General features: G+C 48.6%; 7 protein-coding genes across 7 annotated transcripts; 2 read left to right on the top strand and 5 right to left on the bottom strand.

Annotated features, from left to right (window-relative positions):
• Positions 1-359: 359 nt before the first annotated feature.
• Positions 360-987, bottom strand: ASPGLDRAFT_1235841 (uncharacterized protein). Its single transcript, XM_022540415.1, has 2 exons — positions 723-987; positions 360-666 (listed from the first exon to the last, which is right to left on the bottom strand). The coding sequence occupies exons 1-2, from the start codon at positions 904-906 to the stop codon at positions 527-529; spliced, it is 324 nt and encodes a 107-aa protein (XP_022403195.1). The 5' UTR covers positions 907-987; the 3' UTR covers positions 360-526.
• An 81-nt stretch (positions 988-1,068) lies between these two features.
• On the bottom strand, positions 1,069-3,840 carry ASPGLDRAFT_121512 (uncharacterized protein; the record flags this gene model as incomplete). Its single annotated transcript, XM_022540247.1, has 2 exons — positions 1,069-1,564; positions 1,673-3,840. The coding sequence occupies 2 exons, from the start codon at positions 3,838-3,840 to the stop codon at positions 1,069-1,071; spliced, it is 2,664 nt and encodes an 887-aa protein (XP_022403196.1).
• A 1,617-nt stretch (positions 3,841-5,457) lies between these two features.
• On the top strand, positions 5,458-5,746 carry ASPGLDRAFT_44309 (uncharacterized protein). The gene has a single exon (XM_022546002.1). It carries the CDS (start codon positions 5,571-5,573, stop codon positions 5,727-5,729), a length of 159 nt encoding a protein of 52 aa, XP_022403197.1. The 5' UTR covers positions 5,458-5,570; the 3' UTR covers positions 5,730-5,746.
• Positions 5,747-6,849: 1,103 nt separating this feature from the next.
• Positions 6,850-7,969, bottom strand: ASPGLDRAFT_44311 (NifU family protein). The gene is made up of 3 exons (XM_022546003.1): positions 7,689-7,969; positions 7,090-7,629; positions 6,850-7,038 (listed from the first exon to the last, which is right to left on the bottom strand). Exons 1-3 carry the CDS (start codon positions 7,956-7,958, stop codon positions 6,883-6,885), a joined length of 966 nt encoding a protein of 321 aa, XP_022403198.1. The 5' UTR covers positions 7,959-7,969; the 3' UTR covers positions 6,850-6,882.
• A 1,388-nt stretch (positions 7,970-9,357) lies between these two features.
• ASPGLDRAFT_33414 (Zn(II)2Cys6 transcription factor domain-containing protein) lies at positions 9,358-11,197 on the bottom strand (the record flags this gene model as incomplete). Its single annotated transcript, XM_022544307.1, has 4 exons — positions 9,358-10,278; positions 10,328-10,468; positions 10,525-11,055; positions 11,138-11,197. The coding sequence occupies 4 exons, from the start codon at positions 11,195-11,197 to the stop codon at positions 9,358-9,360; spliced, it is 1,653 nt and encodes a 550-aa protein (XP_022403199.1).
• A 369-nt stretch (positions 11,198-11,566) lies between these two features.
• ASPGLDRAFT_107084 (zinc finger HIT domain-containing protein) lies at positions 11,567-12,167 on the top strand (the record flags this gene model as incomplete). The annotated part of the gene is made up of 2 exons (XM_022539521.1): positions 11,567-11,637; positions 11,696-12,167. Coding segments are annotated over 2 exons (543 nt in total), but the record flags the coding sequence as incomplete, so codon positions are not given.
• Positions 12,168-12,939: 772 nt separating this feature from the next.
• Positions 12,940-13,606, bottom strand: ASPGLDRAFT_44317 (uncharacterized protein). The gene is made up of 2 exons (XM_022546005.1): positions 13,463-13,606; positions 12,940-13,405 (listed from the first exon to the last, which is right to left on the bottom strand). The coding sequence occupies exons 1-2, from the start codon at positions 13,578-13,580 to the stop codon at positions 13,113-13,115; spliced, it is 411 nt and encodes a 136-aa protein (XP_022403201.1). The 5' UTR covers positions 13,581-13,606; the 3' UTR covers positions 12,940-13,112.
• Positions 13,607-13,677: the final 71 nt, after the last annotated feature.

The raw sequence follows: 13,677 nt of genomic DNA on the forward strand, positions 1-13,677 counted from the left end.
GCCCCTGCTGACGGTTGATTTCGGTCACCGATCTGTTTGGGAGACTGAATACAACTGCAACCGCAAGAGAAGGCGTTGTATTTCAGAACTTTCAGAGAAGTTGCTAATTGCGAGGTACATTTTACAATGGCATTATAAACTCGATCTCTCCAATACCCGGGGCTCAATTATACTATCTCGAAGCCGAGAATGAACGTTCTCGGAAATATGATACATAGCCTACAAAAAGCAGGAGCTTGGTCAAATCGCTAGACAATCGCGGGTGGTACTTGACAATACCACACTACAAGAACTTCCAAGACAGACGCCGTACGAAATCTTCCCCTAAGTGGTTGATGAATACGGACAATTCACGGCACTTTTTGAATGACTACTGAATACAAATGGACAACATGATTTCGGTTAACTCACCACCGAAATACCAATGAAGAAAGTCCTGCTTTGGGATGTTTGGCTGCGGTAAGGCACCAATATCTACACTTCCATCTTCAAAGTACAACGTCCAATAATTCTTCAATTTTAAAACCTAGAATCCATAACCCATAATAAAAACAAAACTGAAAAGACATAACCACGCGCATGAAAGGGGGAAGGGGGATTCGAAAAAAGGTAAAAAAAAAAAAAACACAAAAACAAAACAAGCCGTATATTCGTTTCGTGTCCAGTCTATTAAGTTAGGTATCGGCACTGCAAAAAGAAAAAAAAAAAAAAAAAAAACAGACCCGAATCTGATAGCCCGTAAACGATAAAAAAAAAAGTAGCGTCTAGTCTCTTTCTTTCTTCTTTCTTCTGCGTGTATGAGCCGGGAATACAAAGAGGGGGGGGTGCAACTGAAAAGAAAAAGGAAAACAAAAAAGTAGAAAGAAATTGAAAAAAGAAATAGCTTCCCGGTCGAAGGCTTCGCATCCACGCCGAAAATAGTTAAAAAAGATAAAAAAAGAAATTAGGACAAAGCAAAGATCTCTAATAAATAGCATGTACCTGTCTCACCGCGCAACCAGGAATATCACACAAAATAAAAACGCCAATTTGTACAAGGAAATGTGTCGTGCTGAGTGTCTGTCAGCATTAAGAGCCAAGTGACAGACCCTGGAATCGACTGGTCCAGTCACCGGCGGCCGGAGGCATGCGAGGGGAAGCCGCATAGTCGACAAATCCCGTTTCCATCGGGCCGTAGGCCGTAGGGCCATAGGCGGAGAATGGGTCGGGTTGGCTCTGCATGCCAAATCCACCAAGGCCGGCTTCGGGATGGCGAGGGGCCTGGCCGAATGACTGGTAGTTGTCTGCGTAAGGGTTGCGCAGCATTTCGTTGGCGAGGTCTCGACCATTGCCGTAAGGGCGTGCGTCGTGTTGATGACGCCGGTCTGGCTGCGCCTCTTGGTACAGGGGGTTGCTCATGGCACCCGAAGAGGGCAAGCCAACGCCAGGCGGAGTAGCAAACGACGCGGGGTTGATGGCGGACATCCAGATTCTGGTCTTGTAGATCTTGAAAAGATCAGTCACAAGTGAATTGAAATTGATGTACGAGTCCGCAAAGTAATAGAACGTAAGCTTCTTCCAATCCCTGTTCAACATTAGCGATCGATCACTTCGGTTATATATATATATTTTTATAAAAAAAAAAAAGAAAAAAGAAAGAAAGAAAGAAAGGGACATTAAAATAGACACTCACATTTGGAACTCAGCATCCAGAATCTCCATATTGAGACGGTGCTCCACAACCTTCTGCTGGCAGACCCGCTTGGCCTTCGCCTCGTTACCTTCCTTATCGCGAAGCGTCAGAATCTCATGGTTCTGAGCCAGCCTCTTAATCAATTTCGGCTTAATGTCAGCAGGTGGCTCCTGTGGGCCGCCGTGGGAGCCATGAGGACCCATTCCACCAATAGCGCTTCTGCCATTCAAACCAGGAAGGTTTCCAGACGGATCAACGACGTTGGTACCGCCATTCTGGCCCTGACGAGAGAACATCATCAACCACTTGTAGTGCTCTTCCGCATACTGCTGCTTGAGCTCACGGGCCTTTTGCAGCGAAACGTTGGCGTGCTGGATAGTTCCCAGGTCCGTGCCTCGATCCGCTTCGACAATAACCAGATCGCCCGGCTTCACCTGAAGGCCGGTGTCTTCCTGAATGTAGAAGACGTCCGCGCGGTGACATTTGAAAGTCACAATGTAGAGAAGCTGGTTTTGGTGGAAATGCGCAAGAGGGGGCTGGTGGCGGCCATAGCCATGGTGCGGGAGGGAGTAGGTCGAGTGCAGAGACGTAGGGAGGCGCGCCTCGTCGGCCATGCGGAGGCCTTGCTCGTGGGAAAAGTACGAAGCTGCAAATTGACGAGCTTGTAAATGAATTTGTTCCATTCTCATTTCCTCCAATTTCTCGGGATTCAAATAAGGGACCATCTGGGAAGAGCTCTGGTGGTACTCACGGGTTTGTCCTGGGGCATTCACAAGGGGTCCATCAGCGATATGGGGGTGTTCGTCCTCCGGGTCTCCTAATCCAGTCCTAAGGTTGACGGGCGCCTGCGAATCGCCGGCAGCGGAACTGATGGAGGTGTGTCGCATGGGAATATCCGCAAAGGAGTGACGGCGACTCTGGGGTATCTCTGGGATGCTGTCAAAACCAAGGGAAGTCTGCCAATGAGCCTTTCGAACGTTATCTAGAGCGCGGTTTTCCAAGGGTGCAAGCCCTGAAAACTGCTTTTCCAGATTAGCAGAGTGTTCGGAGAAGCGCCTCTTCGGGCCGCCAAGGTTGTTGTTGTATCCATGAATGGCGTGAAGCTCATCCAGGTCGTGAACTTCTAGATCTGTCTCTTCTGGCACACTTCCGCGAATAGCATGCAAGTTATGAGGCGCGCCACCAACCGCGTAGCCGCCGTTTGCAGACGCAGTTGATCCGCGACGGTCCCTCATACTGTTGTCCATAGCCGCCTGGCGCAAAAGGGCGTTCTCCCTGGAGAGCTGCTCAATGGTGCGCGCTTGGTTGACAGTATAGTTCATGCTGCCATCAGAGCCGTTCGCGCTACCCTCCTCATCATCTTCATCTTCACGAACACGGTCAAGCGTAGCAGGGTCGTGGCCCAATTCTCCAAGAAGGCTGGGACGCGATGAACGATGCTGCAAGGCGGACAGCTGGTTAACACTGTTGCGAGGGCGCGCATTAGGATATGGCGCCGCCTGCGCTGTTCCTGACTTGCTGGCCATCTGGGTTAGAAACTCGGGGTCCAGTTGGCCCACTGAGTACGATTGAGACCGATAAGTCTTGGGAGTCGGATGAAGAGGAATGGAAAATGGGATGCCTGCGTCCCCAGACGAAGCACGGGCGGTCGGACTCAGTAACTCCTCTGCAAGATAAGTATTCGAGGTAGTAGGAGACGGAACGATCTCTGAGAGGCGAGGAGGTGGCTCTTTTCGAGACTCCGAATTCCAAATACCCGTACCCCATGGGAATGAGCTGCTTCCAACGTGGTTCCACGCGATCGAGCCACCCAGTCCTGGACTCGTGCTCCACACAGACTGATCAGTTGCGGGGCTAGTTGGGTTGGAAGCTCCCGACGATAGAGGGGCAGTGGTTGTCAAAGAAGACTTGCGGGTAACGTGTGGAGGGACTTCGTTCAACCAGGACGTGCGGCGACCGGGCTTGGGAATGGATACAGAGGAGGTCGGGGGTTGCGTCTGTTGAGAGTGATCTCCATCATCATCTGAAGATGCCAGAGCATCTGAGTCGGGGGTTGAGCGACGAACGCCGGGATGGGCCTTTTCGAGGCGAGCTGTCGCATTGGTGAACGAAGTGGGTGAGGTGGTGGATTTTGGCGCCTGTACAGGCTTGCTGGATGGGGCAGCCATGATGTGACGAGCGAATAAGAATCAAATCCTGACTGCAGCAGATACCGCCATTAGCAAGTGGATTGGATGAGGGGTCAACTGAATAAAACATGGAGAATCCGCAGGCACTAGAAGTGGTGGGCTAGTTGTTGTTTGGCGACCAGGACCAGGTCATGCGGTTAACGTAGCCAGAGTCCACAGCAGGAAAAGTGTACAAAGGTAAAATAGATGAAAGAGAAGAATAAAAAAGCATAGAATAAAGCATCAAAAGGTAAGAAAATCAGTGTGAACTCACCTTGAATTCTGTTCGTCCTATCTTTGGAGAGTGTTGACGTCAGAACATGAAAAAGTAGAAAAGTATGGGGAACTGCTAAAATGTGGGAGAGTGAGTGATGTTTGTTCTCAAGCCAAATGTGGAGGAAAATAGCACAACAACAGACATTCACTGCTGATCAGGCTGCAGAATTAATGCCCCGAAACAAAAACAGAAAGCAAACAGATGAAGAATGAGGTCTATTGGGCCACAAAGCCCTGGTTCTAATATGCAAAGGCAAAGGCCAGGAGAACTTCTCGATGCATATGGTGCCAGTTTGGCTGGAACAAAGCATAGAACAGTAGGGTATCAACATATGATGGAATTGGGCGCATAGGTGTAAAGAGAGAGTGAAAACTGGCGTGGCAATGAGGGCGCCGAAGAAATGAAACTATACAACCATGCCACCACGATGTGGCGAACATGCGCCCCTCATGACCTGAGTGACTTTGAACCAACCGAGCAGGGAGAGAAAGAATAGGTAAACTGGGTTGCGTCGTATCAAAGGGAAGAAAGGAATGGGAGAACCGCCCGGGTTCTTTCATTGGTAGTCTGGTTCCGTGGATGCACCAAAGCGGCAATGCGGATTAAACGAACAGATGCAATGATATGAAAGGAATGCCGGATATAATGCAAAGAAGGAAAACGACTATACATACCTGAGTTGATACAAAGAAGGCGCGCGGAATATAGGTTGTCAGATAGACAACCACGTCGTAGAGTGTACAAAGATAGATATCACGGGTGTTCCTGAACAAACGTAGAACAGTATAATAATAGTGTAGGTTCGTAATCGCGTCTATATTAGTATATCCCAATCGGTCAGTTGTCTGTCGTCGATAGAACTACCCTGGAATACTCTCAGGAGACTCACCAGTCTAAATGAAACTTTTATTAAATCTATATCCCAAGTAGTCGCAAAAGAGAAAAAAGTTCGTCGTTTCCCATAAAAATCGCAAGAAGAATTCAAGGTGAAGAAGTGACCAGGCTTCCGTTCTAACAGAGGTATTCGAGGTAGTGGTTGTCGCGTGAGAGAGGCGAGATGAGATGAATTGGTGATAGGAACCGAACCGGATTCTTTTCGATGATCGTCTTTAAATCGTATTGAATATCCGGTAAATACCAATCGTCTATCGTCCTATCCCATTCGACCAAGACAAGTAGAGAAGTAATCTATCGAGTTCGACTATGCGCCGTATTGTAGTCGGACTTGTAGAGAACGGATAGCGTGACCACGGGGATATTTAAGATGACGTTGAGAAGATATTGGATTGGTGGTCTGATCAATGGGGCGAGGGTCAACCCTCAAAAGCAACGCATCTTGAGGCGCAAACAAATCTAAGAAAGAGAAAAGGAAAAAAAAAAAAGAAAAGAAAAGAAAAGAAAGAAAAGAAAAAAAGAAAGTCAAGAGTAGTAGAAGAAAAGACAAATAAAAAAGATGGAAAGAGACCGTCGACGGAGGAAAGGTGATCTTGTTGAGAGGGAGTGCGGAGTTGGAGTGAGCGGCGGCGCAGCAGCTCTTTCGCTGGGTCCGATCGGAAGTGGTGGTTGGGTAGTACTGGTACTGTATGTAACCGTACTCCGTACTTGCAGATGATAAAAATCCGTTAATGGAGAAGGGGAAGGAGAGAGAGAGAGAGAGAGAGAGAGAGAGAGTAGTATATAAGTATAAGAGCAGAAAACACGAAGACGTTGTACGAGACAAGAGAGTTCGTTCACGAAGAGGGGACACAATGAGCCACGGGTCAAGCAAGGCAAAAGTAGTTAGAACCTGAGTTCCTGTACTCTTGTACAATACAGACACAGAGAGTTGTTAATGAGAAGAGAAACTTGTATGAATTCTGCAGGTAATTTGTTAAATAATCATTCTCTGGCCATGTACATGAACGTCATGCCATCGGTCTGTACTTTTGCCTCCTTACTACCACTAGCTCCATGCAATTAGTACCACCGTGTACCACGCCGTATCCGTACCGTATGTGACCGCATATTACCAAATTGCGGGGAAAGCTCTAGTGCAGCTGACTCATCAGCCCGGCCCAGTCCAGCCTTTTTTTTTTTTTTTTTTTCCTTTACTTTCCATTTACAACATCTTGTTTCATTGGATACAGTCGGGATACATTATCCCCAATTGCACAGAGTCCAAATATAACTCTGTGATAGTCGCCATTGCGGACCCATGGTTACCAGCTTGTTGCGGAGTACTTGTAGTAGTTACTAGTAGCACGGGATCTACCCAGGACGCTTGTAACGTCGGCAGCCACTGTCCACGGATCGCCCCGGGCAAGCAGTTGTGACGTTGTGTGGACAAGTTGCATTGGCTCAAGAGGCGGGGGGAAAAGACTCTCTTTGGAACGACTCCGGTTGATGTATCAGTGAACCCTGGTCTTGATGCACGCGATTATAAGGATTGTTTGCTATCAGACTTGGTTCCGAGTCTCTTCTGATTTACCCTTACCCCTCTTCTCTGCACCGGTTCTTCATGCACTCCCCGGCGAATGGCCCGCGCTCCGGCATTCCATGCACATAATACAAGGAGCATAGCTGGGTATGACAGTCGATTCCTTCAATACAGTACAAATGGTCTGGTGATTTTTCTATCCGATTAAACAAAAACCTCACGTGGTATATACTCTTCATATGAAACCAAAAAAAAAAAAAAAAAAAAAAAAAGGAAAAAAAAAAAAAAAAAAAAAAAAAAAAAAAACAAAAAAAAAAAAAAAAAAAAAGAAAGGTAAAAAGAGAGAAAATCAAGCAACCGTATCCAAACTACCCTTGCCTACTGTACCCGCAGTCGCCTCCGCCCCCTTCTGCTGGCGCAGCTTCTCCTCAAACCGCGCAAATTCATGCATCGAAATCTCTTCCTCCTGGTCCATGACCTGCTCAACACCCTGGACTTCCTCGATCTGCAATCTATTAGTTTGAATTCATCCATATCCATCGGGAAGCAAACATACGTAGTGCATAAGCATCGACTCAATACCATTCTTCAACGTCACTGTGCTCGAGTCGCACGTCCGGCATGCACCCCGCAACTTCAGCATGACAATGCCATCCTCAAAGCCCCGAAGCTCAATGTCGCCTCCGTCTTCCTGGATCGCAGGTCGAATCCGGGTCTCCAAAAGCTCCTTAATCATGCTGACAACCTCTTCTTCATCCTCATTGTAGGCCAGCGACTCCTCGCCACCACCTTCCTGGCCTTGTTCAGCAGCGCTCTTTTCTATAGTGTTGACGATCGGCTCGCCGGAGGTCACGGTTTGTGTGATTATGCTAAACACTTCCGGCTTGATGTGCGCCCAGTTCGCATCGCTCGCCTTGGTCACTGTGATAAAGTCGTTTCCATAGAAGACAGACGAGACGCCGTCAACATTCAGCAAATGCGCCGCCAGCGGGGAGGGGTGAGGAGGCGCAACCGTCGACCGAGGAGAGAGGTATTCGATAAATGTAGTCGGGAAACCTTCGGGAAGAATGGGGTGGTTGGGAATGAATTTCAATGCCTAGCAGCGTCATAAATTAGCAACAATTCTCATAGTTCGGATCAAAGCTGACAACTTACATCCGGGTTAGGTGTGTTCTCCGTCTGAATAAAGATGGTGCGCTTGCTAGTCGGCGAGGGTCCGTTAACCCGGGAATGAGCAGCAGGCTGGTGATGAGGACGCAGCGCCGGTCTGCGTCGGATCTCAGAGGCCGTCATTGCAGGCAATCGTGCCGACTGATGAACGGCTCTGTAGGAACCCAATGCAGGGCTTCTAACCGACCGGGAAGTCACCTCTGCGGCGTTCCACGGGGCCGCCAGTCTGGTGCTGAAGATTGTCCGCCTGAGCATGATTCCAGATGCTGAGCTCACTGACATCTTAATTGTATAGATCAATGGACAAAACGCAATGTTGACAAAATAGTTGTTTTGAGGCGAGAGTTGGATGAGTTCAGGATATTTTTTTGCCATGTCCGGACTCTGACGCAATAAATCCCACGTGAGTGGCTATTCCGCGGGAATCAATGCTGACAAATGCGTGCACCAATCAGATCAATTCTATTTACTACTGCGAGCGAGTCGACTCAACTCGAACTCGAACTCGGTTTTCAACTCGTTTGAGAACTCGTGAGTTCTCGCTCGTAGCCCGGAGTAATAATGTCACCGTTTTTTTTTTTTTAAAAAAAAAAAAAAAAGAAAAAAAAGAAAAAAAAATTTAATCCGATCCTCCCCCCAGGTGCACAGCACAACCCATACACTTTTGTGTGCTGAATTTCTTCCCTCCATTTATATCGCAATAAATCGAGGCCATTCAATGGAAAGAACCTGTACACTCCAAGCTCAAGGTACTCTCTGCCCACTTCAAACCTACTCCTCACGACCGGGCTCGCCAGCTTCATCGGCGCTGATACAATAACCTTATTCGTACACCTTGGCCACAAGACATCTCTGAATGGTTAATTAAGTGGGAGTCATTCCTTGATGAGGTGCATGGCGCGGGGGAGCCCTCGCTAGAGGCAAAGCGTTCTTCAAATCGAGAGGCGATCTCCTGCTTTATGGATGCTATCGCGCCTATTGATACCTTTTGTGCTACGGCTACGCGCCTTACAGCCAGCCTTACCATCCGTGACGTACTCAGGAACTATGGCAGACGCCATGAGTGCCAGCTGCAGGAAGCGCGTTATACCTCGATGCTCCATTAGGGAGGGTTTTTCTTCAATGATCAGGAAGCAGAATAGAGAGTCTGGTCACGGTAGTGATATGCGATAGAAGCATTACTAGGCTTGGGAGTTGCATCGGTTTAGCAATGATCTATGATGAGGGTGGGTTGACTATGGGGTACAGTACCTAGATTTAGACTAACTATTATTATTCTAATGATAAAATATACTATAAAAGTGGACATAGCATCCCACGATCTATTGTTCTCTGAGCTATGTACAGATAACTATGTATAGCAGACGACTCCGCGCTTCACATTGAACTGTCCCGGCGAATGACATCTTTCAAGAAAAAGTAAAAGAAAGAAAAAACTCAATTAATAAGAACCAAACTGGTTGGCAGCTTATCCGCTCATAGTTTAAAAGAATACCGGTGTCCGTCACGCACAAGCCATGAGGAGCTAACCCTGTTTAGACACTGAGTGCGAGCTGCCAATCCCCATCTCCACCCACGCCAATGCCATATATAAAACCAACCACTACGTATTCCGTACACCCCAGATGCCCATAAAAACAACCTCGATCCCCCATTAAGTAAGCACAGCAGGTGCCTCACCTGCCGCCATATCCTGTTGATACTGCTCATCAACCTGCTCCGGCGGAGTAGGCGACCTCCTCTTTTGCGACAACCGATACTGCGGCCATACCATGTCCTTCAGAAACACGCCGATCGCGAATCCCACCTGTGGCAGATGCATAAATACCGCCTGGCACCATTTTATCTTCTCGCTCGACTGCTCGACTTGGAAGAATTGTGTGCTTTGGCTCAAGGGCGCTAGGAGCATTTGTCCGCCTAGTGCTTTCATGTTCGGTTGCAGGCAGTATGCTGCTGCGCGGCAGACTTCTGTCGCATAGACGGCGGTTAGGGCGATGAAGTCGACTTGGTTCTGTGTACCGGTTGAAGGAGGGGTAGAGGTTTCGGCGGTTTCGATGGACGGATAATATGAGGATGTGGAGGCAGGGCTTCCGAATTGACTAAGACCAGGGCTGATAAAGTCGAACAGTTGGTTGATCAAGGGGTAAAGCAAAACAAGGGTTGTCCAATATATCAAGTGCGATTCGGCACAGGTGAGCGATGGGAAGTTGAGAGGCTGGGAAAAGAAGTCTTTTGGGACAGCGGTTCTGAATGCCCTCAGGATACTGGCGTCGCGTGGGAGTGGAGACGGCACTCCAAGTTTGGTCTGCATCCAGATGCAAGTATTGTGCAGCTTGTCCTCGAGCGACAGACACGAGTGCAACAGGCGTTCCCCTACTCGTCGAGAGCCTCTAACCACATACCCCTGGCCGAGGAAAGTGTCTACTTCCTCAATGAGAGCCGTGCATTCGATCAATATGTCGATGAATATATCGATGGGTTCGGGTGCAAGCGCGTTCTTGTCTCCCGGCTCACTAGACCGAGTCGGAATGTTATAGCGCCATGGGGATTTCCGTTTCCCAATCGCATCGCACAGCTACAACGATCAGCCATCGACCCGCAAACAGAGAGATAACAATACTCACGATGACAAATCTGAGCTGACGGAGGAATAGGTTTTCAGCAACGGCTTCCTTACTTCGCCCGCTGCACTGCTGTATCAAAGCGTTACTTCCCTGGACATGCGCCAGCCACGCAGGGAATCCAGATGGAGAGCAGTTGATCAACTGGTTTACACATTAGCAACCAACCCCTACCGAGAACCCGGGTACGCGCCACTTACTTCATATACCTGGAAAATGATCGTGGCATACAAGAGATCCTTGCCCAATCCTTTACCCATCATGATCTTCCCATGGAGGAGTTCCATTGCTTGGCTGTAAAGCTTGGTGCTGTACTGCAGCAACCGATCATCACGGTTGTTCTTTGCGACAAACGCCGAACAAAGCGAAATGACTGCCTTATCCAGGAGCGGACTACCCCCTACCAGATCTGGGAGAGTCTCATAGAGATTCTTATTCGTCTTCAACAACTGCGCTGGGGGCAGGAAACTGTTGATGAAAGACGCCAACAATTGAGATCGGACCTCGAGCCGCGCATTGAATCGAGGGACCTGCTCCACAGGATCGATCGCAACTATTGCTCCAGCAGGCCTGTTACTTTGTGCAACGTCCTTTCTCTTTGGCCGCTGGGCCTTTTGCGAATCATTGACCGCAGAGGCAGACTTGTGGATGAAGACCCTCTGTCTTTCATAACCGGTGCAGATATGGCCATTCTTGACGCACCGAAGACATTCGGGCTTGGCTTCATCGCACTATACATCTCGTCAGCGCTATTAGCGCATCTTCAAGACTGGCATCGTCGCATATAAATCCGTAGTCCAAGGAGCAGCTCACCTTGACTTTCCTCCGCCGGCAGGTATTACACCCGGTTGATTTGAATGGAATTCCACCCATGGTCTGTCATCATTCCATACCCCATAAAATCATGTCAACAGGCCAAAGACATTCAATTGATCCCTGTCGCTGTATGTCTTGACCCGTGATTCCCCTCGATTGGCGAGTGGTGGCGAACGTTTGCGGTCTTTCACGTGACATAACCGCAAGGATTCCTCTTTTGGGCGGGAGCCGAGATCTGGACCTTAATTTTTGGCTTCAACGACGAGTTTTGTTAAGGCTGAATACTACGTAGCTTGCTAGTTTTGCTGGTTTCCTTCGACGCTCATGAGCAACGAAGTCCGAGGGCTTAACAAATAGCAGCAGCGCAGCTTCTGACGTTTTCGCGAACCAGCACTCTACGGTGTCATATCAGCGCTCGACATCAAAATGGCGGTTACTTGCGAGGTTTGTTCTTCGGAACAATCCAAATATCGATGCCCTACCTGCGGGCTTATGAGGTACGTCTCCTTTCCGAATCCTGCGAATATGTACTTGGGACATCTCTAACACGACCAGTTGCTCGCTTGGCTGCACACAATCGCACAAGATCTACTGCACACCAAAACCTCAGGAACAGACCTCCTCGAATAACCATAACCCCCCTCAACCCGATACAGACGCGAACGACCCCGCAACCTCAAAGAAGCAGAATGACGACCGCCCCGACCCAGCGGCAGTGCTCAAATCACCAGACCTCGAACCTCTCCTCAACCGATATCCCCAACTCCGAGCCCAATTGCGCGATATTTACAAGACCTCATTGGAGGAGGAATGGGTCGAGCTACAATACAAACCTCAGGCAGGCCGGGGACGCGCGAATGTAAGAGGAGGGAGAGGCGGATATCGCAATCGGGGACCTTGGACCCGGGAGAAGGGGTTTAATCGGGGTCTAGGGAAAGTGAGGAAATATAGGGAACAATGCGAGGCTGGGTTGGAAATTGGGAAGGACGCGGAAGGGTTTATGCGATTTGTCGCGCTGGTCAATGGCAGTGGCAATGGTGATGATCCGTCGCTGTCCCAGGAACCGGCGTGATGGAACTGGATTAGGAAAATGGATACCCCTGGGAGATTTTGTTTCTTTTTACAGGATTCCGATCACCACGTGGCAGATGGAGAGCTTTGCTATGCTATTTTTCAGGTACGGAGTGACCGATGGCAAAGGCGAGCTGGGACAGCTTTACTGCGGATTTACGTTATATGTGGGTTTGCTGGGCGGTGGCAACATCTGATGAAGCTACGGAAGATGTGCTCTAAAGGTGATCATTGGTAAAGCTTCAAAGTAAAGCTTTATTTCGAACACTAGCCACAACAGCAAAGACCGGCAAAGCCCACAAAAAATTAGAGAAACAAAACGTGGGTCAAGGCAGTGTCTACTGAAATGAACAGAGGCCACGATACATCTTCAAGCCCCAAACTTCGGGTCCAGGTCCAGATCCGGGCTGCCCGCTGTCAATTGATTCAAATCCAGTTCTTCTCAAGCTGAGCTCTCTCTGCCGGCTTGTACTATTCCCCGACCCACTCCGGCATTAGAGTGTTTCTTTGTTCGGAAATATGGGTTCGGGATCCTTCCAGTTGGCTGGGCTGGATCTGGATAGAATTCGTCCACTAAAAAAGAAAAGAAAAGGCCCCAGTCTCGGCCCATGTCTTTGGAGATTTCGGCTAGATTTTAGACACCAATCACGACGGCGGTGTGCTCCGTCGAGGATTCCCCGAATAAGACTAGAGACGCTGCACTCCGTACACAAGGCAAAGGATTCTGACTCGTTAGTCGTGTGATAGGTTGTCTGATTTGGAATCGCCAAAGCACTTCAGGATATTTGTACAGTTAGTACTGCATCCAGTGTGTTCAGAAATGCAGCGGCCAACTTGAACTGGTCCGAGTGTCCAGCTCCCTGTCGGAGTACAAGCATGTACATATTCTATGTATGTATGCCTATTCCAGTCCGTTAATCGGAACGAATGTGATTGGGGGACCATTAAACGAGAACTTGTTTTTCTTTCCATTCTTATTTGCTGCTCGGGAGAAATGGTGTTTGAGAGAGAAAAAGAACTTCCGCAAAGGATTCTCCAAACGGGTGAGCCAAAAAAGTAAAGAAAAATCCACAGGGTCATCGTCGGCTCCCGACAAGCAAACATCTCTGCCAATGACTGTGAGTTTATATAAATCGGAAAAGACGGAGCTGTGGTGTTCAAAGCGAGTAAAAGCACGCAGGACAGTCGGGTTTTCTGTGTGGACAGTGGACAGTGAGAAATATGCAGCCAGTCTCGTCTAGATGCACGTACCAAGTAGCGAGGATGGAGCATCACTGGAGTACAATGTACGGACTGAGGGAAAAAAGAGAAAAAGAGAATGCTTGACGACGAAGAAACTCCGGCCGATCTCAAGCCAAAACTCAATCATGTTTGTTCTCAGCCTGCTCCATATTTGCTTAGACTTAACTATGCAGTTATGGTTGGTAAAGGGCGGCGGGGTATTATCATAAGGAGACTTTCTTCCT

The sequence above is a fragment of the Aspergillus glaucus genome, assembly GCF_001890805.1.
Source record: "Aspergillus glaucus CBS 516.65 unplaced genomic scaffold ASPGLscaffold_5, whole genome shotgun sequence".
Lineage (NCBI taxonomy): Eukaryota > Fungi > Ascomycota > Eurotiomycetes > Eurotiales > Aspergillaceae > Aspergillus > Aspergillus glaucus.